This window comes from Rissa tridactyla, chromosome 6 (assembly GCF_028500815.1).
Source record: "Rissa tridactyla isolate bRisTri1 chromosome 6, bRisTri1.patW.cur.20221130, whole genome shotgun sequence".
NCBI lineage: Eukaryota > Metazoa > Chordata > Aves > Charadriiformes > Laridae > Rissa > Rissa tridactyla.
This window is the reverse complement of record NC_071471.1, coordinates 11,740,863-11,768,447: the sequence shown is the minus strand read 5'-3', so window position 1 is coordinate 11,768,447 and position 27,585 is coordinate 11,740,863. Positions and strand designations below refer to the sequence as shown.

Below are 27,585 nucleotides of genomic sequence, written 5' to 3'. Positions count from 1 at the left end.
ACTGTTTTGTTCATAAATTACAGTCCCCACTCCTGAACATGCCTGTGTTTGATCCCCAAAGCTCGACGTCCTGACTTGGATGAGCGAGGGAAGAGCTCAGCCTCTTCTTGATAGCGCTTCCCCTTCTGTCTAGCGGTTCTGGCGCAAAAAGCCCTGCTGTTTGCGATCCCTCAGAAAGGGACATGGCTGTGTAAATATTTTAAATACTGTCCATTGCTAAATGTTGACATCTGAACCTTGTCAGCCTTCCTTTATCCTAAAATAGTCCCTGCTTGGGAGCTGGGCAGGTTGCTTCCGCTAGATTTCCCTTTGCACTTCCTCAGTCTGCCTTTATAGAAGGGAGGGAAAAAAAAAAATGCAGACATCTGAAAATGTGTCTTGTTTGTACTGTTGCTGATCTGCTAAGCTTTGCTGGCACTGCCAGTTGGAGGGGAGGGCTCAGGAGGCCTAACTTTGTTGCGTAGTTATGAAACAAAAAAAAGTAAATATTTTATCCAGCGTGGCTCCACTCTGCGTGTTGTTGGCAGTTGATGCATTCGCCATGTGTCTGTGAGCCCTTGGGTCTTGGAGGTCAGGTAAAATCAGGGTGAAGGTTCCTTAGTCTCTGTTTCCCCAGGAAAATTGCAACACTGCAGCCCTTGATTTTTTTTTTTTTTTTTCTCCACAGCGTAGCACGCACTGCTGACTTGTGCGGCTTTGCACGTGCAGCTGGGTGAGAAGCCTGGGACAGCAGGAGGAGAGGGTGGAAAAAGGGCCTCCAGTGGGTTTTATTTCAATAGATTTGAGTCAACTCCAGCTGACAAGTTTCAATAAGGAAATGAGCAGTGTGTCAGTGGTGGTTTTGTTCAAATAGGTGCTGGTAGTTGGGGCCTTTATTCAGTGCAGTGCACAGTAAGTGCTTTTGGATTCTGAAGTTGCAGCAATGTGAGTTTTGAAATTAGCTTTGCAAAAACTGACATTGGGAAATTAATTGCTTTCTAAATTGTTCTGTTTTGCTGGCAACTATTGGATTGAATAGCAACGTCATTAGGTTCTACAGAACTACTAAAAAGACATTGTCTAGCTAAATCTCCTGTCTAATACTGGCTGGTAATAATGACTTAATTTTATTTACCTATATTACAGTCCTTGATGCTCTGTCCTCCTTTTATGCCTGATGTCATCACAGGTGGCTCTTGAAGGTCCTGGCAGTCCTAGCTCTCTTTGCCGGTACCTGCTGGTACATCGATACCTGCCTGGCCCTCCTGACATGCCCCATGTGCCTCTGAGCCTGTTATGCGATGGCAAGTAGAGAAGTTTGATGAAAAGCCTGTTATGGGTCTTTCCCAGAAGGGACGAAGTCTTGCCTCAAGTCGCTCATCTCCTAGAGCAGGAACTCCAGGCAGTCCTTGATCCCTGGAGGATTTTTGTTTCAAGTTTCTCAGAGCAGGAGATGCGCAGTAGAGAAGTCACTAACACTTCAGCCTGCACAGAGGATGGTTTCAGCCTGTCTGGATGCCCTGATCGCAGTGTGTTTCTCACCGGTGCTTCTGTCACAGCCATTGTCGTTGGCTGTAGGGGACAGCGTGTGATGGCAGAAGTCTTACCTAAAAAGCTCAGTGTAAACACAGTCAGGAGGGAAAGGGAAACAACATGATCAGGTTCTTCCTGGCTTAGAGTTCAGGCTTTAGCTGCGAGGATGAAGGTGACTAAATCAAATTTTAACCTTATGGGATGTCCAAATAAATCCCTTGGCAAGGTGGATTGGAGTAACCCGCGTGCTTTACTGCTGCCTTTCAAACTTGGCTTGCTGCATGTGGGAAGGACGTCTTAAAATAATTGGACGTTGCAGAAGTAGCAGCCTATTTGTGGTAGTCCGTCTTTCACCATAAGCCATCTGAGGTGACAGACGCATTGAAGTGACTGACTTTAAAAACTTCAGCTGGATGTTCACCTGCCTGAATTGTCTGTTGTTTTTATTATTTTTAGGGATGTGATGAATGAGGACACGGAAAACAGAGACTGCTGAGGTATTGACTTTTCTCAGACAAAATCTCTGGTATTTTGACGTTTGAAAAGAGGGGGTGGTGAGGGGAGATGTGGCGGACTCTGCCTCATCTTCTGGGCTGCTTTTGACAGTTATTCGCTGTTACAAAGCTGTGGTCTGTGTTTGTAGCTCCTCTGCTGTACCAAGGGAGGCAGGCTCTTGCTTCCAAGCTAGGAAGGGTGAAAGCAAGGGGTCAATAAGGAAAGTTTTTAGTTTATTAGGGATGCCACTTCCCTGCACTTGGATTTTTTAATAGCGAGGATGAATTGGCATGATAATCCAGGGCTCTGAAGTACATCATGCCCCCGGTACGCAGATGAGCTGCCGGGGTGATTTCACACCTAGGCAAGATCAGCTGAAGTCCTGTAATTGAACCGTGCAGAAGTTCAACCACACAGGTACAACCTGGAATTTTCGTGACAGTCTCCCTGTTCCACTTGGATGGCTGTCGTGGAGGGTTTAAAATGCATCCGCTATTACCAAAAAAAGTCATCTCAGTTTCCTTGAGGTATTTTACAAAAATGCCAAAGTGCTGCAGATGAGGCACGTTTCAGACACTCTCTTGAATGTTTTTTTTTTTTTGTCTCAATAATATAATTATTATCGGATAAAAAATTTTCCACAAGTGCTAAATTTCTCCCATCTCAGCTAAAGCTTGTCTTAGAGCACGTGGAAATATTTTTCAGCGCTCAAACATCAAGTTTGGTAAGTGGAATAAGAAGGCACAGCCGCTCCTGCAGTGAGGCTGGAAGTTCTTACCACCAGCTGGAAATGCCGGCTGCCTCTCTCCCTCCCCATACCCTTATTAGCATTGGCTCACGCTGTGTCACAACAACCAGGAGGATCAGATGCAGCTTATCAGAGGCCAGCCCTTTGCTAGGGAGCTTTGCTTTCACATGCCAGCCTCCTAAAAGAGAAATCTCATTCTAAGATTTTTCAGTAGCTCAGTCCTATGTTGCTCTCAGCTAAAAATATGTCCCAAGAATTACAGGCTTTCAACCCATTAGCTCACGAGAGTCACTTGCGTTGGCTGCTGCATCATTTTTGGCCAGTGTTCAGCCTGCAATGGCAAGTATTTATTCACCTAGAAGAGGAGGGAGAAAGCTACGTGGATTGTGGCTGAAATCATGATTGGAGCGAAATTGTTTCAGCTGAAAACGGTTATACCTTCAGTAGCGCATAACAGCCAGGAAGAGGTTTTTAGGCTGAAGGAACCACACGGGGCTATCCTGCACCATGTACTAATATGGGTTTTAGGACTAAAAATAGAACAGTATTTTTAGCTGGAAAAAAGTTTGCCTTGTGATTTTTCCACCGGGAAATCTGCGTTCAAAATATGTATGGCCTAATGCCCTCTGTCAGCAGCAGCCGCCTCCCGGGCCGTCTCCCACCGCAGCATACCCACAGGCCTCCTCCGGTGCCCGGACACAGCACCCGCGTAAAACACGGTCGCTTCTCAGAGCTTCAGTGCTAACAACAGAGCCAGAAGTGAGCTAGAGGGCAAGGGAAAGGGTACGGCTGCGGGCGAAAACCTGTGCTCCTGAAGGGAGGAGGCAGTAATTTACCTCAGGGGCCGAGGCCCCACCAGCCAGTTTAGCCCCCACCCGGCGCTGGGGGACCCTGCCCGGCCTGGAGAGAGGCGGTACGGTCGCTAAAGGGATGGCCCTCAGCACGGCCCCGCCGCCATAGCACCCCCACCTTCCCACAGGGCTGTGCGGCAAGGGGAGGTGCGGTTCCCAGCGCTTCCAGCAGGGGGCGCTGTCTGTGAGGGAACATGCGCGCGCAGCGGCTGGGGGACACCTCCCCCCCACTCGCGCGTCGTCACGCGGGCGGTGCCTGCCCGAGGGCGGGGGGGAGAGCGGCGTCGCTCATCCGGGTCCCGCGGCGGAGGCAGAGGGGGCGGGGCCTGGCCTCACGTGACGTTGCGTGGCGGCGCAACCGCCATCTTGTGTTGTTGGGGCTGAGGAGTCGCTGTGGCCGTGAGGGACTCTCCGTCCGGGAGCGCAGGTAACGCCGTCCCGCCGGCTCCCTGCCCCCGCCACTGCTGCGGCCGGCCCTGCCGCTTCCCCCGTCGCCGCCCTCCCGCTGCTGCCGCCCTTCCCCGCCTGCGATAGTGGGGCCTAGGCCGCCCCGCCGAGCACCGGCCTCGCCGGCGGCTCCGGTCCGCCGCGGGTGCCGCAGCCCCGAGGCGCCCTGCGGCCTACCGGGAGGCGAGGCCGCCCCCGTCTGGCGACGAGGGCCGCGCCCGGAGGGTCTCCCCTGCACGCCTGGCGATGGGCTTTTGCAGGGCTCGTTGGGCCTGGACCCGCTCGGGAGCGCGGGCCTTGCCTTCTCCATGCGGCTCCTTGGCAGCAGGTCCCGGCAGGGGGAGACGCTGCCTGTCAGGCGACGGCGGGGCGCTCGGGGCTCCTCACGCCCTCCGGGGCTGGCAGCTGCCTCTCCGGCGCCGTCTCCCCTCAGGCTGACCCTTGTGAACTCGCTCGTCCCCTCCCAGCCCGGTGGGAGCGGGCCTGTGATCCGGCAGCGCCGCGGGAAGGTGCGCCCTCATTGAAGCCTATGTGTGCCCCGCTCCGAGCACGCCCAGCCCTGTCAGGTTATACAGGCAGAGGAAGGAGGGAGCTCGTCGAGCACTCGAGCCTTCCTCCCCCTTCCCGCAGGCAGCAGGGTGTTGGGAGCAGCAATGACCAGCAGTGGTTGACTGGAGAGGCCTTGGCAGGCTGAAGAAAACATCGATCAGGATTCTGTACGTTTGGTATTGATCCAAGACAAGTAGTTTCAGTGTCAACAAAGCAGTCATCGCTCTTTCAACTCTGTGTAATTGCACTTTGAAGTGGGACAAGTTGTAGGCCAAAAGGAGATGTTGCCAAGTGGTACTTCTGGAATAAAACCTACATTTTCCCCAGTAACCTTGAGCTCAGTGTTTGTGGTTTGCGATTGTAGTGTTTTACATCTTACTATAATTCTGAAGTGTCTGTTTTCTTGGGTGGGAGGGGAAAGAACTTCTGAATTCTGATTATGTTCTTCTGTCTAACTTCTTGCTGCTCATTCTATTTTCTTGCTTCAGGAGCTGACTTGGGCAAGTTCCTGGAAAGTACGTGTGAATTTTTTTTTTCCTTTTCCCATAACTCTGCTGGTTGCTTTTGTTGTTAAGAAACTTTTTAATAAACACAAATTAATTTGTTGCTTTGTGAATAGAACATTTGGTAGATTCACAGCGTGATAATTGGGAACCTTTGTAAACAAAATGGGTTGCAGTTGTCACCAACAAAAGCTTTGTTCTGCTGTTTTTGAGCTCTGTTATTGGGTGTTGATTCCAATAGATAATAAGAGCTTTAGTATTATGAGGTATTGGTATTCTTGCTGTTCGCTTGAATAGGCATCCTTTGAACAGTTAGCTGATGCTAAGGTAAAAATGTGGCATGGGGGTGTCAACAAAAATGTTGGAGTGTCCATTGCCCCTTCTGCACCCCTCTGCCCCCCAGGCTCGTATAGTTCTACAGGTTAACGTAGAACGTTCAATGGTCACGTGTGTCAGTGTTAATTTCTCACTGAATGTGTGCTTTAAAAAAAAAAAAAAGATTCTGTCTAACGGTTGACTATAGAGATTTATCCATGGAAGTCGAGTGTCACTTCCAACAAGACCCGCTTCTTGGGTTGAGACTTTAATAGGCCCTTTCAATGATTTTAAGAGCTGCTTAGGCTCTCCCAGCCCCTGGATGCATGAATGTTCATGGGGGTACCTGGTCACTGTATTTCTTTTAGTACCTTTTCTGAATGGTTTCTTGAGCCTACCTTTTAAAGCAAAAGCATAGAACTAAAATGCAAAGTGCTCATGTTGCAGCGATAATATGTTTCACAGGGTGCTTACAAAAATGATTTGATACCACAGTAAAAACTGGGACTCTTGTAGATGCTCTTTTCATTACAGATGTTGATCTTAAGAGGACTGTAAAATATCCTCAGATACTTCTGTTAGTGTTTTTTCTTGCCTTCTTAAAACATACAGTAAATGAAAAATACAATCTTTATGCTGATGTAAGTGAAAAAAATGCTTGTAAATAGAGAGTTGAGGGCTTTACAATTTAATTTTTCTGTCTGTTTTACTGCTTGATTGAGGAGAAGAAACTGTGTAAAAGAGGAGTGCAAAGAAGGTTTGGAGTGAGTTTATGTTTTTTGGTTTTTTTTAGGGCATTTAGACTAAGCACCATTGCATTTCTTCTGTGCTGTGTCCTAAGGCCAGTTGTCTAAATGGAGCTCTATCATAAACTGGAGTTTCTTATACCTGAATGTAAGAAAAAAGTTGGCAGCTCTTTTAGGATCTATAGGTACTTCATTTAAAAACAAACGAGATGTCAAAGTCATATGGAACATCTCATTGGGGCAGCTGACTGGCTGAAGAGGTGGTTTGCTACTACATGCCTCTATTGAAAGATCTGTCTGATTACTTAAACATACAAGGGAAACATTGGTTCACAGTAACTGATGAAGATGAGCTACGTACCTGGACCATGGTCTTTTCCTTCTTGTCTTCCCGCTCCTTTAAAGTAGTTCAGGCCTCCAGCTATCTTTTTTTTTTTGTTTGTTTGAAACACCAAGAATATGAAATTGGATTCTGCTTACTTTTGTCTGATCTTGTAAGTTCCAGTAACTGTCAAATGTATGTTTCTTATTGTTTCATTGAGGCCTTTAAAATTCTTTCTTGGGACTCTTAAAGGTACAATGTTAAATCTTCTCAAAGTAAGATTTAGAAAAAAATTCCTTTTTCTAGCATCATCATTTTTCTGTTTGTGTGGTGGTGGTGTTTTTTCTCTCAGTGCTTCTGCTCAAAGATGAGTAGAGATAAGCTATATTTAATTCATGAATATAGATAGAGCTAAGGGGCAGACCAATAAAATTTCCGCTTACAAGCGTAAAAGCACGGGCCTGATCTGCCGCCTTCTTTCTACATAGCTTGCTAGAGATCCATTGGATGCCTTAGTAAGGAGAAACCTGTCTCCTCTTTGTTATTGAAGAAGCATTTGTGTTGAAAGGGACTGTTTCTTTGTCTGGTTTTCTCATCAATTTATTTTAATTCATCGAGTGACACTTGAAAACCTAGGTGTCTGAAATGCTGCGGGGGGGATGGTACTTGCTTTTACAGGAACAAAGTCAGTTATCAGCCTAGCTTAGCCTCTCCTTTCCCCTCTTGCAGTCAATTCCTAAATGTTTTTTGTTTGCACAAGTAGTCTTGCTTGGAAATTGAACTGAGAAAACTTAGCAAGTTTGCTCAAGGGTACATAAGTTATGCATGGAACTAAAAAGAATTATCAGTGCTTTAAATTAGAAGGTCTATACAACATTGGCCCTCTTGTGGTTGATGGCAGTATATATATAACCATGTAGTTCATCATAGTGATGTTTAATACCATTATTTTAAGATCTTGAGCTCAGATGGTAGTAAAGGATTATAGAAGACAGGTCTTTGCATTGCTTTGTTAGTAGCTGAGATTGCCACAGTGTGTTGATTACAAAATGCATCCACTTCTCTTTTTTTTTTTTTTTTTTTTTTTTTTGGTGGGGGGTTGCTGCTTGATGTCTGTGTGGGAAGCTACACTGTGATTGAAATTTTTATGTCTCTCTTGCCTTTTTATTTTTGGGGGGGGGAAGGATACACAGACTTGTTTTAATGTGTCTGAGGTTTATGGCAAGCATGAAATCAAAGCGTGTGTTTTCAGAAGTGAGTCTCTCCTGTAATACTTAAAGCTTATAGATATAAATATATAGAAGCTGGATATCGACCTCAGGACTGAGGAGAAAAACAGAAGGGATACCAGGATACCAGGACCTCTGTAGAGTTAGTAAAGTCTGTAGGTCAATGAGGAATTTTGATGATTTTGTTTTAAAATCATCTTGTTGACAGTACCTTTTGGATCACTTACTATTTTTTTGATTCCCTCAGCTAATTATTAAAGCTGTGTATTATGATTTTTCTATTGCTTTGGCCATATGTTTTTAAAAAAATCTAGGCAAATAAGGAAGAATGATTACTTGATGCCTTCAACGGTGGCTCTTGTATATGTAATTTGTCATTATAAACAGGTGAATGAGCTTACATATAATGTGTTTGGAAAATAAACTGGTGAGAAAAATATTTTTGTATGTTAAATTGGTGTTATTGCAGTGAAAGTAAGTGTGATGCATTGCACTTTGTGAAGGTAACATTTTGTTACTGGGTATTTGGTCCTTTTTATTCAGTAGAGAAATACTTGTTTCATGTTGTGGTTACTAGGAAATACTTTTCTCTTTTGTCTCTGACAACAAATTGAAGCACTTTGCATTCTGTTGATAGTATTTCATGATAAAGATACTGGTTTGTGTGATTGGGAGGTTCAGAGGCTATAGATCTACATGTGTAGATCAGATTGGGTAAAAGCAGATTTGTGGTTGGTGCATGGTGGTGTGTCAGTTCAGATCGGAAGAAACAGAAGGAAAAGGTGCACTTTGGGTGATGTTTTATGACAACGAATGGGTAGTTGAGTTTATGTAACTTCAGACTTGGAGTCAGAATGTCATGTGTCAGGGAGTTGCTGTGACTGGCAAATAATGGATGTATAAACTGATTTTTATTTATGTATTTTTTGCAGCTGCATATGGTAGGATTTGAGGATGACTTAGGTTGGAAGAGACCAGCCTTTGGTGTTGTCTGCTCCGGCCTCCTGCTCAAAGCAGGGCCGACATCAGTGTTAGGCTGAATAATGTGGGTGAGGCTGATCATGGAAATAGCATATGGCAAGGTTTTTAAGTAAAAGCATCTAATAACTTGATTTAATAAATTGGAGGCCCAGTTACCATTAAAACCAGGGGAAGCTTTTACATTAGGCATAGTTAATGCTGAATCATCTGTATATATAATTTTCTCTATTTATGTTACACTATGTTTTAAGAGTACTAAGGCAGGATCAGGATGACATCACAAGTCAGTATAAAGGTATGGTTTTCAGAACAAAACAAGTGAGGTTTTTCAGTGATATTAACATAAAAAAGAAGAAGAATGATAAGCTATTAAATGATGTCATTCATATGTAGTAACAAGTTACCTTCTGACTTCCTGATTGCAATCTTACACACATACTGATGCTCTGTTAGGACTTTTTATTAGACAGTTTCTCACTGTTGAATATTTGAAGTATAGGACATCTCAGAACTGCATGAGTAGGAAGCCTGAAGAAGGGGGTGGGGGCAGAGGATTTCTACAGAGGCCAAAGAAGCTGCTTATGCAAATGACACTTAAAAACAAAACAAAACCAAACCCCACAACAACACAGATTTGTTAATTCAATGAATGTTTTCAGTGAATGCAGTCTGAAGCTCTGTTCTGCCATTTTGAATATACGTATGTGTGTGACGACTGGGAGAGAGGTGCTTCTATGTGGTTTTGGTTGCATTCACATGGTCTGGCTACTGGCCTTGTTGAGGAGCAGATAGACAGACTCATCATCCTGATCTGTAACAACTTGTGGAATAGCACGGACTAAATGTTTACCTACCAGCAAATTTTCCATGTACAAGGTAGAGACAGATGTGGAAGTGATTTTTTTTCATCTGGAAAACAAGAGTTCTGGCAGGATTTTTGGGACAGGATTTGGAATGAGAAGTGGTTTGTGTTCCAGCCAGTGGCAGGGCCAAGGGTGTGGTCCCCTGACTCTGCTCACAGCTTAATCGCCTTTGGCTGGAAGTCTTATAATAAAGGTGGAGGTCACACTGCTTTCTGGCTGAGAAACTGGGAGAAGCTTTCACATTTGTTCATGTTCAGGTGAAGCAAGAAGTGGATGGCTCTCTAACCTACCTCTCACCACCAAGGGTACAGTAATAGGTAGGAAAGGAGGAAGATGTCTGGAATTGTGACATTTAATGTTCCTTTATTTTTCTTGGGTTTTGTTAGGTGTGCAAGTCTCCATAATCTTTCTTGTCATCCTATCCCAGAAGAGCTTCAGTGCCTACTTTTTGTATTTGTCATTCTTGACTATGGTGTACCATGTTGCAAGGTGCAGCACTCCATGAAGTTTTAGATGGATCTGGATGAAGTAGGCAGAGGGCAGTCAGTTTGGTCATGCCCTTGAGAATGTCTTGGGCAATTTTTGACCAGAAACTGCTGAGAAATGGAAACAACAATGATTTGAGACAGAAAAGTTATAAGACTTTAAAAGAGATCTAAAAATGTAACTGGTAATAGAGGTGTAGCTTCTGGAGAAGTGGATGTTTTAGACATTGTTCCCTAGGAAAAACTTCCTGGCATGAAAGTAGGTAGGCCTTGAAAAATTCACCACCTTTGTCAGGATAAAGGCTTGGTAAGCCATAAGGGACTACTCTGGCTTGTCTGGCATCTTGTGTAATGTGAGTATTGGATTTTTTTTAATTAATTTTCTGTTTAAACTAGAACATACTTTTTAGAAAATCATTTCGTGTTGACCTGAAGATAGCTTACTCTGTTGTTTATCTCTCAATGTCTTGCTTTAGTCCCTTCACTGAATAAACTTGGGTCTTCAGCCTTTTTCACCTGCATCATCATTTACAGACTGAGCAAGCTCAATAAATAGAGCTTTGGTGGGTTTGGGTTTTGGGATTTCCCCCCCCCCCCCCCCATTGTAAGGCATTTGTCATGTTTTATCAATTTTTGAACACCTTATTTATCAGCTTTCTTGCCTTTTGGACAATAGAACAGGACATAGTATCCCTGCAGTGATAAAACCCACTCTGTACTCACTCTATATTTCCTTATTCCTGTATTCATAGTTTTATGTTAGCTCTTCTAGTCAGTGTTGTATCATGTATTCCTTTTCAGCTGATTAATGTCATAAATCTCAGATTGGTTTCAGACTGTGTTTTTCCAGAATAGTCTTGTATTTGTCATGTATCACCTGTGTTTTCTGCTGGTGAATCTTTTGATTGTGTGCTTGGCCTTATTAAATGCAACCTGCTATACTGGACTGAGTAATTGAATAATTCATAATGGTATTATTGATGATGTGTCATTTCCATTATTTACCATATCCATGTTTGTCATCCTCATGTTTTAGAAGTTATGTGGGTCAATGTTACAGATTCTGTAGAAGTAGAGGAGACCTCCTTACCTTTTACTATTTTGAGACTATTTTGCCTTCTGATATTAGTTGTCGTAGATTCTTTGGAAGAGAAGGTTAAAATAAAAAAATAGGTTGTGATGATTTGAGACTTTTCATGTGGTTCTGAATGATTTTGTTCTTTTTAGCATTGTACTTAATTGAAGTGTCCTGTAGAAGTTAAATTCTATTTCACCTACTTGTTGAGCAATGAAATTTCTACTGTTTCAAAAGTATATTGTGATCGAATGTCTTCCATAAATCTATGTTGGCTGGCCTTAATTATGTCAGTGTCCTTTAATCAGTGTTGTCTGCTTTAGCCAATGATTAATATCAAACAGACTGATAGTGTAGCCACCTGAGTCATCCTATTTACCACTGTACTTAAAAGGTAGCTTGCATACCATTTTGGATCATCTTTAATATTTCACGAATTAGAGAAAATTGGCATTAATTATTCAGTCAGCCTGTTATTTTTTTTAAAAACACAGTTACTGGCACCGAAGTTAGCTAGCTCTGGTAGCTGTCTGTGGAATGTTTTCTTGCTTGTGGAAGGTGAGGTTTTATCATCTTGATGTAATGTTGCTGTTGCATGGTGGAGCAGTGCTGTTGAATTCCTGTTCCAAGTTTATTCAAGGAGAACTTGGTTCCTTGCTCTTAAATTTGCTTGCGTTAGATTGCCTTTATGTTCTTTGTCTTCATGTTTTCGAAGTTTTCATCCAATTTCTAGCTTAAAAAGGCTGTTTCAAACCTACAGTAGCAACATAACTACCTTGAAATGAAAGGGTGCTTTTCTTCCTAAACATCTCTGATCAAACAGTAGACCGTTTCAAAATAAAGGAGCTGTGTAGGGGAAGGATCAGTGGTACATCTTTTTTCCAAGGTTTAGGTTTCCAAAGTTAATAAAAAAGCCTAAGCAAGCAGCAGCCCCAAAGCTATAAATTGCAGTGACAGTCCAAGTCTTTAAAATTATTTTTTTTTGTCTGTAGGAAAGATTAGATGGGCAGACCTGAATGCAGACATTGCTTAGTCTCAACTTGGGATGCTGAGAATCAGTTTATCTCTATCCAAAACAGTAAAACATCTTGGTGAGACAGATTGCCATGTGGTACAAGTCGACAGAATTCTTTAATGGAACTGTAGGATTTTAACATTGCCTGGAAACCTTAACTCAAGTGCCTGTGAGTAAGGGACAAACCTTAAAATGGCAATTTCATATAAATCTTGAGGTTGAGCAAAGTCTGGGTGTCGTGGACTCACGGCAGTTCAGCTCTTTCAAAATCTCTAGAAAACAGCTTTTTTCCTAGATATTTATTAGCTAGCTATACATTTTAAAAGAACACACCTTGTGGCTAAAATGTGCTACGTAATTGTAGACCTTCCTTAAATATTTTTTTTCAACTGAAACATCTTATGCATTTTAACACACAAATCTATCTGGTAGAATCAAGTTCCGACTTGTGTCTGAAGCAGATGTTTCTGAGAGCTTTAATGAATTTGTCAGGTACTAAAAAGTGAGCTTGAAAAACAATTTAAAAAAAACGTGAGCCTGGTAAAACAACTATTGTACATAAAGCAAACCAATGAAATGAGTTGTGTGGTGCTGATAGCAACTTCTGTACCTATAATATTACCTGTTAATTGTGAGTGAAAGCCACTTAAAGGCTTAACGTTACTGGATTACATTTTGTGTCGGCTCAGAGGATGGACTTCTGACTTCCAAAGTACTAAGCTGCTGATGAAATAGAAAGGATGTTTTTTCCCGTGCCAGTCCGCAGGTTTGTGGTGGGGCTAATGTGATTTCTTCTCTTTTCAGTCCTGCATGCTGATAGCGGGTCTGTGGCTGGGGTACTGCCCCAGGAACACCAGGTCTCAGTTCCAGTTTATGAAGCAATTCTGTTTTTCCCCTAATACGCAGGAAAACTGCAACTCTTTGTAGGGTTGCATTGGCACCTTGACCAAGGATTGACCTGATTTGAAGAAAATCTTGGAGAAAAGGTTCCCCTTTGAAGGAGTGGTGGGAAATCCTCAGGTAGCGTTCTTGCCCAAACAGTGGTGCTAATTTGGCATTATCAAAATATGGCCTCAGCTTCTTGCTTCAACTTGAGACTGTCCCTGTGTGCTTCTTGTCCATATAAAATCTGTGGTTGTGCAGATTCCTCAATCAATAGGCATTAATTTGTAGAAAATCTTGATCTACAAAATGCTAGCAGTCCAGAAAAGGGGCTTTTCCTTCATCAAATGATACCAAGGAGGAAATGTGCTTGGTATATGTTATTTTTGTGATTTGACACCCTTGATTAATAAGGAGGCACCATAGATAAAAAAGACCAAAATTAACATTTTAATTATTAATATTGAAGTTAGAGCCTAAGAAAGTTATCTAGATAGTAAAGATCAGATAAATTCATGCCTTTTCCTAGCCAAAATAGTTAAATTTATGACCTGGTTGCTCACTCCCTTTTCTTAATTCCTCACCCTTTTTCTTGCTCCACCCTGACTCTCCTCTCACAATGCGAGTGTTGCATCGTCCACCCCAACTTGCCTTTCCAGTTAGTGCAGCTGCTTTGCGCACCAACAGTGTGTGTTGTGCAGTCCTGTCAGAGGTTCCTCTCCAGTTTGCCTTCTGTGCTCTCACCTCTTTGCCGGTTTGTAAAGCAGCAGCTGAAGCATCACATGGTTTTTGCCTTCTCTTGTCTGCACTGACATGGCTAAATATACTCCTCTTGCACTTGCTGGCTTAGCTTTTGTCTCTTTTTTTCTGTTCCTCTGCCCCCCTCCTCACAAATCGCTACCTGTTTCCAGAGTGCCTCCTTTCCAAGGGCTTTCTCTCAGCTTTGCCTGTAATTTCTTTTTCACATATGTTTTATTTCTGGGTAGCGTTGCCTATTAGGGTAAATTCACCTGTTACACCTACTCAGATCATCTGCAGATCTGGCTTTTATTCTGTGTGGGTTTTTTGTTGTTTTCCCTGTTCAGCTACATTTTATCCACTTACAGGTGCATGCTTTCAATTAAAAATTCATACAGTCAGAAATTATAGGGAGGAAGTAATTTATCTGGATGCAACACAGAAGAGGAAGCCAGCAAAGAGTTCCCAAAACTAAGTGCAGTGGCCAGAATGAGGGACAAGGAAAGGCATTTTGCAGCTCAGTGGGATGAGATAAGCAGGCTTTTGCGTATGCTTGTAGATACTGAAGTGCAGACTAGGAACCTAGTAGAGAAAGATCCTCAGTATCCTCAATTTTTGGGAAGGAAACCCAGAGGCTAAAGAGGGGTGGGGCCCAGTGGATCCAAAACTAGTAAACCGCTTGATCCTGGCTGGTTTTAGGTACTTTATCCTTGTATCTGATGCTTTTCAGCTGCGTTTTCATTGCAGTTTAACGTTCAGTGCCAGCCTTTTTGGTATTACTGGTACTAAGCTAACTTTGATGTTAGGAGCTAAAGATTACAGGTTCCTTGGTGATCCATGTGGGTTAATCTGAAAATTTTTCCCCCCTGACACACACCCCCCAGCAGAAGGATTACAGGCGTTGCAGGAAGCAAGGGACAGCCATCCAATTAAGGTTACTAGGAATGATGATGGAGACTTGGCTCTGATGAAGTGTGCACAGTGGTTTGCTTGAATTGCCCCACAGTATTTCACATGTGGCTGCTCTATGTCATCTTTAGGTATCGAACCTTGTAGTTTGATTTGCAGAATGATGAATGGATACACCGTGAACGTTCTAATGAGCTGTCGGCTGCTTCAAAAAGGCAACCCAAATCAGACCAAAATAATCTCAAACCAGGCCTGTGAGAACAGCTGGATGTTCTTGTATAAGCTTCTGGTGCATGTAGTGGGGATGATCCCATTTCATTATATAGGGTTATTGTGAAAATAAAAATACTACAATTTGTATATAGATTGTATTGTGTATGGGAAGAAGTTAATATGGCATGTAGTAAAAATACACGAGCCAAACGCTGGTTGGCAGGTTTAGGCTGCAGGGAGTTTTGCAACTGTTCGTAATTTTATGCCCAAAGATTTGGGTAAAATCTGCTCAAGCACTTTCAGCGTAGTTTTTTGGCATTTTCTAGCTTTCAGGCTAGTGACTTTTTAAAAAAAATTTAATATCATTACTTCAGTAGCATATATATGAGAAAAAAATGTTTCCCTTGTTTAGTTTTGTCTTTTTCTTTCCACATCTTGCCTTCTCATGTTTTGGTTTGGTTTTCTTTTCCACCACCTTTTCATGCAAAGTATGGACAAATTTATGAAGCTCCTTATTTATTCCTTGGGTCTATTAAGGAGCAGAGTTCTGACAAGGAAAGCTCCCTTCCTACCATCTGTCTTTATGGGTTCTTGAGTCTAATCAACCAGTTTCTGTAGGTCATGCTTCAAATCCTTTTTTGTTTGGGCTTTGGCTACAGAGTACTTGATTTTTTTTTTTTTTCTAAAAACAAACCCGCTTCCTCTGCAGATCTGGATTTTGCCATTGCTGGAAGGAAAAAGGAGCTATATTTTCTTACTGCAAAAGGCACTTCTCCAGAACTACCTGGGCTGGACTTGGCTCTGATAGAGAAAACTTCATAGCCATCCCTTAGTCTTGTTCTTTCCCTCCAGTATGGCTTCATCAGCTGTTGTCCATACGTACTTGGTATATAGCAATTTGACCTGACCTTCACTAGTGTCTTCAGGACCTTGGCTAATAGGAACAAAAGTAGCTGAAGTCTGAAGTTGTGTGTCTTTTTGTTTAATAAAACCAAGAATGAGAGAAATACTGTCATCTGTCTGCAGATTTAGGAGGATCTCACAGCATTGAATGTACTCGATCTTTAGAAGGCTTATTTTTGAAGAATGGAAATTTCTTGAATACTCTGCCACTCAACTGGCAAATCTTTCTTGCTGTAACTCTAGTGGGTTTTTTATCCTCTGGTAATTGTCAGGAAGCTGCAATTCTGTTAATTAAGCATTTATGTTCTTACAGAAGAGGTTTATGCATCCAGTTCTCCGTGTTTGGTTGTCTTGCAGTAATCACTGATTTGAAAAGGGATTGTTTGTACAAATTGTTTCTTCAGGCACCCTGATCCAGTGTTCTTTTTGAGCTGTTAAGAGGAAGCTAGGGAAGAGATGTTGATGCAGTTACTCCTATATTAGTAAATTAATTAAAAAAAAAAAAGTAGTACATTAATTTTAAAAAAATATTCCACAGTCATTTTTTTCCACTTCTTTGAAAGACCAGTTGTGCTTTTGTATTGTGAAGAAATTTATGAAGGACTGTATTAAGCCACTTGTTTTCATAGTAAACATTTTTATTTTTCAGGTTCACGCTTTTTAAAAAGGAGGAATAGAACAGGAAAAAATGGCAGCAGAAACTCAGACACTTAACTTTGGGCCTGAATGGTGAGTTTTTTCTGTTTTGTGAGACTCTGGAACCTTGGCTAAAATTTTAAAAAAGCATTATGAATTCCTGTCCTTTGGGACTGAATTGATTATGAGACTGAATGGGTTATAATGTCTTTATTGTTCTATACTCCTTCACCTCAGCCCCTGGCCTGTGACTGAAAGCAATATTATAAAATTAGCCTTCACTTTGTAAATGGGCATTGTGTATGAAATCAGTTGGGTTTCATGTTATGGTAATGCATAACATTCACATGGCTGGCAAGTATCTGAGGGAGGAATAATGTTTGTGACATCGGAGGTATACACAAAGTAAGGGAAGAAGACATCTTTCTTGTTTGGTCTTTCCCTGTGATACATAAGGCTGTTGGACTTAAACCTATAGCTAAACAAGGTCTTCCCCCCCCCAGTATTTAAAAAAAAATATCTATATGGTATAAGTGTGCATTTCATGTCATAGTCTCCTGCATGTGCGCACTGAAGAGTGTCAGGAAAAATGAGCTGTTGTGTTAAAGGGAATCCATGACATACAGTCTTGTGTCAGCTGTTACTTTTCCAGCTTGTCTGACTTGTATTGTCCTGGTTTTTGTTAATGAGTAACTGCACACGTGTGATTATTGTTCAGTGTTTTTTCCAATTTCTTGTTGAAGTGTTGGTGGCCACGATTACAAACGAGAATTCTGGCTGGTGTGGGTTCTGAAGAGTTATGTGATCCTTAAGTGTGTAAATGGGAGTGTGGAGTGGTTATAGGAAATACAATTGCTGGGTAGCATGTGGTAAGACTATTACTGGAGTAACGTATTTGCTTTTGCTGACACATTTTTTACACAATGTACAAAAATTGGAGAGTATTCAACAAAGAAATAAGGCATGATTTGTGGCCCACGAAACAATGAGAGAGCTCAGTCTATTTTGTTAGATTGAAAGAAGGTTAAAGAATGACTTTATCATTATCTATAAATACACCCACCAGGCAGATATCTTATGCTGGAGTGCTCTTCAGTGTAAGAGACAGACATGATTAGATTCATTGATGGACGGAAGCCAAAGTTATATTAAAAAAAGAGAAGGGGGAAGGCAACTCTAAAAGCAGCACATATTTTAACAGCAACTTGATTGCTGTGTCATAGTGAGGGGACTTCAGTCTCCGTTTAGTTTAAAAACCAGGTTAGATTATGTATGAAAGTATATATTACACTTCAGTGAGTTACTAGATTTTTACAGGGATAAAGTGCTAAGATTTATAATTATTCTTTGGGTTGCAGTATAGTCACGTCTGTCATGTATGCTTTTGTGTCACTTAATAGTGAAATTTCTCGGTCACGTTTGATCTGGGTTGAGCATTGCACTGAGCCATCTAATCCTTTGAATAGTGCCTCCCCAGGCGTTTTTGGTTTGAAGTGGTATGTACAGAAACTGCCACTGGGTGGCACCAAGCTAAAAAAATAAGATAAACATTTGACTTGCAAATTACTTTTTCTTTTCCGTTTAAAGAACAATAAATCAAAGCATGCTTCAATAATTAGGTGAAAGGTAGCCTCTGAATCAGTGTTTTTAGTTTAGAGCACCATCCTTTCCAAGGATTTTGCGATTGTTGAGAAGTTTTCATTGTTTTACTTGTCTAAGATGCACATCAAGGGTAGGAAAATGGTCTGGGTTTTGTTATTTTACACATGCCCTTTTGTAAAACATTCCTCAAACTTGAAAATACAGGATATTTGGGTAGCTGAGGAAGTGACTGTATAGAATGAGACTAATGCACCTGCAGGGTGGCAGTAATATCATACAACTCTAAGATTTTATTTGCAAGCAGTTGAGTAGCTTACCTGAGTGGGATGGGGCCGAACTTAATAGCATATTTATCTGTTACTGTAAATTAGATTACTGCTTGAAATGTCTCTGAAGTACAGTGTGGCTATATTTTGTACATCTTTTTTTATTGAGACACTAAGTTAAATGATCTATATGGTCTCTGAAAAATGCCATTTTAATTTCTGAAAAGGAATTTGGAGTAGAGTAGGATTCCAAAGACACAAGAAGAAACCCCATCACAAAATTTATTGTCCTATTCTGTCTGTTAAACTTTGCAAAAGATCTGAACAAACTTTTTCCTTAGATTAATATTTGCAGCACTGTCCCTAGGGAGGTAAGAATTTTTCGTGTCAAAAAGAAGCTGTTGCCATTAATATCTATGGAAGACTTACAACTGAATTTTGAGCAGTCAGTGTAAATAGCTTAGTCAAGGCTTTAGGAGTGTAGCCAGCTTGCTATATAGTCAGCGTAAGAGTTCTCCAGGGGACGAGTTGAATTCCTCGATGTGCTCATGGGAATCTTTTTTTCTTTCTTTCTCCCATCTATGTGAAAAATGAGGGAAGCTCTTTCACTCTTCTTGTTGAAGCACCAAGTTTTAGTGTTTTGAAGTTAGACTGTTAATGTCTTTCCTTTGCTTTCAGTACTGTATTTGTCTCATTTTTGTCAAATCTGTAAACGTGCAGAGAGATGACCGCATAGGTGAAGACGCATTCTCTCCTTAATTCAGTTTTCATTGCTTTTCTGCTTTATTTTAGGCTGCGAGCTTTGTCTAGTGGCGGGAGTGTGACATCCCCTCCTCTGTCTCCGGCTTTGCCAAAGTACAAACTAGCAGACTATCGCTATGGGAGAGAAGAAATGTTGGCACTTTTTCTAAAGGATAATAAGGTGAGCAGGAAGAGGAAGAAGGCCTGATGTGTGTGTTCCTAATGACAGTCTTGTGATTAGGAATAGTTACTTGCATTTTGTGATTATGGACAAAGAAATTGTGTATCCCTTGGCAAAGAACTGAAGAAGTCAGATTGTGGTTTTTGTGTATTTGTGCTTATTTGATCCTACTCTTACTGCATTAATTATGTTTGATTCTTTTTGTCACTTTAGGGCCAACTTCCTGTACCCTCTGAGAACAAAAAAATACCCTCGTTGCCATATTCAGTCCCACTGCCACAGATAAGTGAGGATTAAAGTCCCCTTGCAGCGGTGTAGATTTGCTTGCCTCAGTAGGATTTTATTTAATATAGTGTAAAATAGTTATTTGATTCAGCTTGAAAGTTGGGCAATAAATCATATTAGCAGATCACTTAAAAAAAAAAAAAAGGCAAGAGCTTGCCATTTATCCTGACTTAAGGCAGCTCACTTCAGTAGGTAAGCAGCCCAATGAGAGCAGGCCTCAAGTAGTTCTCTGGCACTCAGGACACAAATACAGTCTAGCACAGGCAATACGAAGGAGCCGTGTAGAAAGGCAAGAACTTCCCTCTGGTTTAATTTCAAACAAAGGTCTCGGCGATATGAAAGTCACATTTCAGAGAGCAGTTCAGGCAAATGATTCATTCATTCCGCATTTGAAAACATTAGGTTTTTCTGTAGGTGCCGACAGAGGTTAGTGTATTGTTGCAGGAGGCACATAGTGACTTGGAAGTCTGAATCCCTCCGAGAGCCTTACCTTCGAATCAGGGAGGGACTACAAGAAATTATGTCAGGTTGTGCCTTTAGCTTCGCACATAGATGTGCATGCCTACCTCCATATCCTTACCTACTGTGACTCTGCTGACGTTTTTGTACGGTGCTGGGAGCCCTGCGTTGCTTATACACAGATTCAAGGGCATTGAATGTCAGAGATTTTTTCAAAAGCTGATAAGCGTGTTATAGCTTAAAGCTGTGCTTTAACATGCAGAACTATCCTGCTCTGCTTTGAGAAGCTGCAGTTTAAACCTTGGTGTTATGCTTGAATAAGTCAGCCTGTCAGAGGTCTTCTGACTGTTCTTTGCAATTTGTGTATGCTATATCAGATAATGCTAAGACCCCTGCAGTTGCGACTGATTCAGAACAACCCCTTAATACCCTGTGTTACAGGAAGCTCTCCAATGGTTATGAATGGTCCAAAAGAATATTTTCTCCCTGTGTTTTGGCACTATTACTAGAGTATGTCTTGCTTTTGATATACATGTGTTTCCATGGTGTTGAGTAATTCTAGTTATTGGGACTGAGAGGACTCTTGACACTGTTTCTAGTCAACTACTAGATGTGATGTTTTACAGCTGTATTTTGTACCCTAGTCTTTTTTCACTGTGGCATCTTCAATCTTTGCTGCCTGAAGATTAGGCAAAGTTGCATCTCTGATTAAAAGATACTCAGATTGAAAGCAGGAAGACTTCTGCTAGCAAATACCCAAATGAAATAAAACCTTAGGTTGCTTTGCTTCAATTAAAATTGGGAGAAGTTCTTTATCTGTAGTATTGTGAACTAGATATTTTTGAAACGCTTCTCTGTTGGCATAATTAGAACTCACTTGACTGTAATTGCAGCTGCTTGTTCATACGCTCAAGGTCACATCTGCTGATGGAGCTTCTATCTGACGATGGACTAGTTAAAAATTAGTGTTTAAAATTTATTTTGATTTAAATCATGAGTTTTCTCTACTTAATGCATCCATACCTGTAGTTTCACTTTACTTTTTCTTTGGTTTTACTCTCCTTGTGGGTTGTAAATTGGAAATGCTGACTTTTAAGTCAAATACAACCTCTGTGCTATATATGGTAGTTTTGTTAATATAAATATATAAATGTGGCTATAAAAGTGCATTGAAGTTAAAGCAATACTTTTTTAATTTACCAGATGAAATTTCACTTCAGATCTGAGCTGTGGCAGTGTGGAAGTTTGAATTCTGATGTGTATGATACTGATACTTTACATATTACAGTTGTGGGTGGTGGATACTTTGGGTGTTTTGTCTATATGAATTTTTTTTCTGGGGGGTGTAAATTTGCAGTGGAGTTGCACCCACCCCCAGTAAATGTTATTGGAAGTACTGGTGTACCTGGTAGATGGAGACAGAGTTGGCAGGATAAAAGTTTGATCAAAGTATGTGGCGTTGTCCCTGAAATGGAAATACTTGACTATATTTGTATGCTATTTTTCTTTCATACAGATACCTTCAGACCTTCTGGATAAGGAGTTTCTGCCTATTTTACAAGAGGAGCCCCTGCCACCACTGGCACTTGTACCTTTTACAGAAGAAGAACAGGTTTGTATCCACTTCAAAACAAACAAAAACCTAACAAACAAAAAACCAAAAAAACCCCCAGGCCACCTTTAGATTGTCATTTGTGTAAAGGTGAAATGAAGAGTATGCCTCCATTATAAACCATAAAATTTAAGATTAGTGTATTTCAGGGAAAGAAGTTATGAAAGCATGCTGTGTTAGCATAAAGTTTAAATTCTGTTCATGCTCAATTAGTATCTTAAATTTGAACAAATATTTTTCATACAGTGTTCTGTTGATGGCAGACAGACAACTTGTTAAATCCAGGATCATCTTCTGGGAAGTATTACCTGTTTAAGTACACAGCATTTTTAGATTAATGAAACTTTCTTCAGCTTTGGGACCACCTTCTCTGTTGTAATAGAAGTGTCTAGGTTCTATAACTTCAGCTTTGTAGTCTTTGGAGAAGTGTTGGAGTTTTTTGACTGTTAACATTTCTTAGGAAGGTGCAGTACTCTTAATTAGTTTTTATGTAAGCAGTTGCTTGATTTTTTTTTTTCCCTGTTTGGTCTCTATAAGTGTATAATTAATTGGTGAACAAGATAAGAGTGAGAGCAGGTAGTCCACAACGATTCCATTTCAAGGGTGACTGATCTCAGTAGTTTGAAAGCCCTTGCTTTTCATTCGATTCCTAGCAGAGAAAACTGTCTGCCCCCCTCTGGATAAATGCCTCTGACTTTTGACTCTGAATTGATTCCTTCTTCATGGCTGTTAGAACTTCTGATTTTGCAGTTGCTCTTTGGTTTGTCATATTTCTTCTTTTCTTACTTCAGAATATTGTGGTTTGATTTTTTGGGTTTTTTTTTTCTTTTCTAAAAGATGAGTGTTTTTACTGACTTGAGTGTAATTTGATTTTTTTGTAGGGGTGGGGTGTGTTAGTATTAATTTCTTAAGATTTTAGAGCATCCTCCTTCCTTTGCCCCAGGCTATTGTATTCTTGAGTTTTTCATCATCTTTTTGTGTCTGGGTATTCTGGCATATCTTCTTCACCTCTTCTGGAATTCCTTCCTCTTCAGAGTTGATTCATACTTTTTGTGTCATTTTTAGGATGCTATCCTTTGATGTAAGATACTAATAGTTTAGCTTTCGATCAGCAGTCATATTTAAGTTCATGTGAATACACTATAGACACTTCATGTCATAGTTAGTCTTAAAAAGCCAGTGAGAGAATACGCTTTTATGGGAAATCTTAGTCATTCTCTAGTGGGAACAGGAGGGATTCAGGCAGCAAGCCCAGGAAATGGTCAGTCAGACATACGGTAACACAACGAAATATTGACCCTCAGTGTCAAATACCTTTGGACGTATTTTTTTGCTGATGCGTAGTGGAGTCGTTCAGAGTGAAAACTGCAAGCCTTTTACGGTTAAAGGGGAGGTGTGCTTCTGGTGATTGTCAAGATACTCTCCAAGAGGAATAGTAAGAGTTGAAGGCTATGGTATTGAAAATGTGCCTCTTGGTACAGATGAGGTGGTAAGTGCTGCTGAGCTTCAGGGGTAGGTGGTCCTCTGCTGCAGTGCCCAGTGTTTCATGAGTCTTCAAAACTCCTGAGGAGCTGGCGTGCACTCGATTACTGTTTTTTTTCCTGCTCCTTTTCATTGTAATCATACAGGAGTTGTCATGGTCAGTTTAACAGTTCTCCACAATCTCCACAAAAATCTTAATCTGAATGAAGTGCTTCATATTCCCTTTCTGAGAAAGCCTTTCCTTCAATGTGTTCTGGGGACCAGAGGATGTGAACAATGTGGTTTTTTTCTTGTCTGAAGATCTCTTTTCCTCCTTTGTGACTGATTTGAGATACCAAGGGTATGGCGTTATTTAAGCTACAGAAATTCCTGGTGTTTGTTTCCCATGACATAATAAACATTGTTCATCATCTAGAATCCCATTCAGAAGTGATCTTAAGGTGAATGTTAATGGCTTTGCTGCTAGTTGTGGTGCAGGAAAGCTCTTTCACCTAAGGTTGATAAAAGAGTTTAAAACACCTTTGTGCCCCCTGAGTGAATACTGAAGTTAGTGTTATCCTCTTGGAACTCGAGGGACAGAGATTGGGAGTCCTGTAGAGGACAGGCTGATCAGAACACGTGTAATTTGGGGTAGTGTTCAGTTGGAGCTGAACCAGTCAGGCTTACTCTTGCCTTGGATTCAGAGCAATTCTTGCTTGCAAACTGAGAGTTATGCATGGACAATGCTATCAAGTGCATGTGTAGTATGTGTCCAGGAAGAACTTGTCTGATCTCTCTCAAGGTGATTTAAAGATGAGTTATCTAGAGGATGATTTAAGCTTAAATTTGTTTAGTGCTGTGAAATTTAACTAGTCTGATACTTTTGGCTCCAGATTTCCCTATTACAGGACGTGGATATACTTTGGACAGTATTGCTGGTCCTTTTTATCCTTTTTATGTAGAATGTCACTTTCCTAGTGATAAGAATGCTGAGCTAACCTAGTGGTCAACTGATTCACATCGTATTAAGTTTTGTTATGACATAGATTAGTCTAAGATCTGTATCCAGGGAACTGTGTTTTGAAGAAAAGACTTCTGTGTATAGCTTTAACAGGGGTTTCCACCACCGACCGCTGGCAATATGCAGCATGTGTTCCTTTGCCTTTTTTCCCCCAGTTGCTCTTATTTGCATTAGGAGAGAATTCAGTTGTCTTAATCTTATCTGCTGCTTGAGTAAGGGAGTCTCAAGCTCTTGCTGAATATAATGAAAAGTTTTTTGTGTCCTCAGTGGTTATGTTTCTGATGTGTGTTTCATGGGACATCTTCCATTTGCTACTAAAAAATGAATTGAGACCCTGTTTTAGGGCAGCTTTGCTCTTTGATATGCATTGTCAGGGACAGACACTGAAGTAATATACTAATCGAGAATAGGGTGGTTTTTGTTTTATTGACTTTGCTGCTTTGTTATTTTTGTGATCTCACCATGTGGATTATTATCATTATGCATGTTACAAGGATTGCATCTTCACCACAGTAAGCGCTACAGAGGGGAGGGAGAATTTGTTTGGAGTTTAAGCAGACAAGTCAAAAAAATAAATTGGAAGTGAGATTGCTATTTTGTTCTTATTGGAAAAATAAGGCATCAAAAATTAAGGAATCTCCTATGCGAGACAGTGAATTTGATCAATAGTTTAAAATTGTTTCTGTAGTAAAATATTTCACTGATTCACAAAAAAGCAGAAGTATCAACAGCAGGAAAGGTGATCTGCTTAGAGGCAAATGGAGATAGTTCATTTTGACTTGCTGTAATGTTGAAATGGTTGTTTTAAATCATTAAAGAGCTAACTAGGAAAATAAAAATCAGATTTACTGGAGGCTGACCTTGCTATTTTGCCATGCATGGCTGGATTGCGCCCCCACATCCCTAAAGTCTATTAAGTTACCAATTCTCTCTTGAAGGAAGAACGTATCAAGCGGTTAGGCTTGTTTCTGAAATGGGTTAGAACTCTTTCACATTTCTATTGGCTTTGATGGTAGCCATTTAGATTTTAAATAGTATATAATTGCTTGTCTCATTGTTCTCTGAAGACCTTCAAAGTCATAGTAATCCAGATGAGTTCATGGAAGCAATTTTTGCCTCCTTTCAGTTCCTGTCAAGACGCCTGATGTAACAGCTGTCTGGAGTCCTTTGCATTCTAATTATTTAAAACTTGTTTTCAGAAAGCGTGTGTGAATTCAGGTTTGCTTGTTAACATTTCTGAACATGCGCCTGAATTCTTTGGCCCAGTTTCCAACTGTTTGTGCTCAAGAGAATGGGACTGGATTTGGTTATAATTATCCATTCTTTGTCGAAATAGCTTTTTCCTTAGCAATCATTTCATATTAAAGTACAGTTCAATTTTACTGGTGTTTATTGTCTTATTAAAATGAGTATCACTTAAATTTCATAAGTCTTAAATACACTTATTTTTCCCCAAAGCATGTTACTCCTATGATACATTTAGAGAAAAAACGTTATTTCTGCAAAGGTTGGTAAATATAGTTTTATGCAGCTTCTGTTGTTCTTTACATGTTCCTGCTTTCCTTATGTAAGTTTAGAATTGGTATTAATTAATGGTGTCAGGTATAGGCAGGTGCCAATCTCTTTTTTGCAACTGAGTGACTGTGTTTAAAGCTGCTGATGTTCTGATCACTTCTGTGCTGGAATCATCTGATAAAGGAGTAGGTGCTCACTTGCTGCCTTTAGAGCATGGAAATTTCAGGTAAGTGACTTGGAAGCACTAATGTTGACCAAGATCCTTTTGTGGAGTACTTCACCTATGCATGTCTCCAAGGAATCCTTTTACTTGCTAGTGTTAGTCAATTGTAGAGAACCTGTAACAAACATAAGGAAAGCACACCTGGTATTAAGCTAAACTTAGGATTGTTTTAGGTTTAAAATTTATTTTATTTTTAAATTTAGGATTGATTGAGATTTTGTTTTGTTTTTTAATAGAATCTCGCCTTGTCTCTCTCTTCTTCTTCTTGGCAGAGAAATTTCTCGATGTCTGTAAACAGTGCTGCTGTCCTGCGGTTGACGGGACGTGGAGGAGGAACGGTGGTAGGGGCTCCTCGAGGTCGAAGTTCCTCTAGAGGTCGAGGTGAGCCGTTAGCGGGGTGTGCTGCAATGTATGAAGGTGATCCAGGTTAAAGCTTCTGAAAGATGTTAGATGGAGCTTGGTTACAGCCAGATGTTCTCATGCCCAGCTTTTGTTCCCTTCAGACTTTGAAACCTTTCCAGTAAGATATTGTTACAGAATGAACATTGCATTTAGTGGTGGTTCTGCTCACCTTAGTGCACATCTGGTATCTGTGTTATGCGTCTTTGTCAGATTGGTGGATGTGGAAAACAAAAGGAAAGGTAATTTTGAGGTGGGATGGGAAATTGTTTGCTTCAGAATTGTTTGAAATAACTTAAACTTTAAGCCAATTTATAGGAAAAGGGGAGAAGAATCCACAAATGTATTTAAAACATTAAGATTGTAGTAAGTGGTGTTCAGTGTTCTGAAAAATCACTTTTATTTATTAACATCCTGAGAATAAACAGGAGAAGGTTAATGGGAAGACATAATTGGATTTGGGAGAAATATGAGTCTTGCCAATTTTAGTGCATCACTATAGTTGATGTCTCATCCTGGATCACTTCAAACATTTGCAAATTAATTGGGAAAATGTCCTCAAGCTGTATCACTAGATTCAAAATAAATTGTTAAATCCAGGATTTATCTTAGCAGTTCACTTTCAATGCGCATACTGCTGTGAATGCTATTTTGGGGTTTTTGTATATAAATATAATGGGTTACATTTAGAATACTAAGAAACTAATAATTTGGAAATATCACCTGGAGTAATTTATCATGTTATCTCTGTCTTTGCAGGTGCTTAGATGAGGTTTCTCTTAGGGTCCTTTCTAATTCAATTCTAAATGTCTTTAACTGGTGATATTCTCAGTAACACCTTCAGAAATCACTTCCATATATAATTAAATGCTTGACCAGAATTTTGCTATGACTTAATTTGTTCTCTTACTTTTTGTTCTCGTTCCTTAATCCTGCTTTCTTCTTGGTTTACATCTTTCAAATATTTGTAGATTGTGACCTGTCCTCCTGTGCTTGCTCCTCGGCTAAGGCATATACATTTAAACTCCTGTAAGGCTATCTCTGGATTTCCCTCTAACTTCCCTTTCTTTCTTTATCACTATCTTTCCCCAATTGCTCAGGGCTTAATTAAAAAAATGAAAAGTATGTGCACATACATACACGTGGGGTGAGACTGTTACTTATATATTTCTTGTTATATTTCTGTTGTATGTTTGAAAGCTGTTGCTTTTTTGCTTTAATGTGCATATTGCATTGCTACCACCCATGTTCCACATTTGCTAGGAATACGTGTATTAGCTATTTTTTTTTTTCTAGGTGCATTAAGGCTTAATTCTGCAAATGAAATGAACGCTGCTTAAAATTTGGTGATTTAAGGTCATATCACCACTAGTGTGCTCTCTAGTTTCAATCTTGAGATACCG

The 27,585-nt window shown here is 40.6% G+C and overlaps 1 protein-coding gene across 15 annotated transcripts in view; it reads left to right on the top strand.

The window, feature by feature from the left end:
• The first annotated feature begins 3,918 nt into the window (after positions 1–3,918).
• GIGYF2 (GRB10 interacting GYF protein 2) overlaps positions 3,919–27,585 on the top strand; it is a 77,316-nt gene continuing 53,649 nt past the window's right edge. For 13 of the 15 annotated variants that reach the window (XM_054206670.1, XM_054206668.1, XM_054206662.1 and 10 more), the window contains exons 1-5: positions 3,919–4,033; positions 16,431–16,510; positions 19,078–19,207; positions 21,468–21,563; positions 26,056–26,164. In XM_054206670.1, coding sequence (XP_054062645.1) covers positions 16,470–16,510; positions 19,078–19,207; positions 21,468–21,563; positions 26,056–26,164 — 376 coding nt within the window. In that variant the 5' untranslated portion in view covers positions 3,919–4,033; positions 16,431–16,469. Of the gene's footprint in view, positions 4,034–5,090; positions 5,118–13,042; positions 13,157–16,430; positions 16,511–19,077; positions 19,208–21,467; positions 21,564–26,055; positions 26,165–27,585 lie in introns of all 15 variants that reach the window. The other 2 variants (XM_054206660.1, XM_054206659.1) reach the window with 2 other exon arrangements.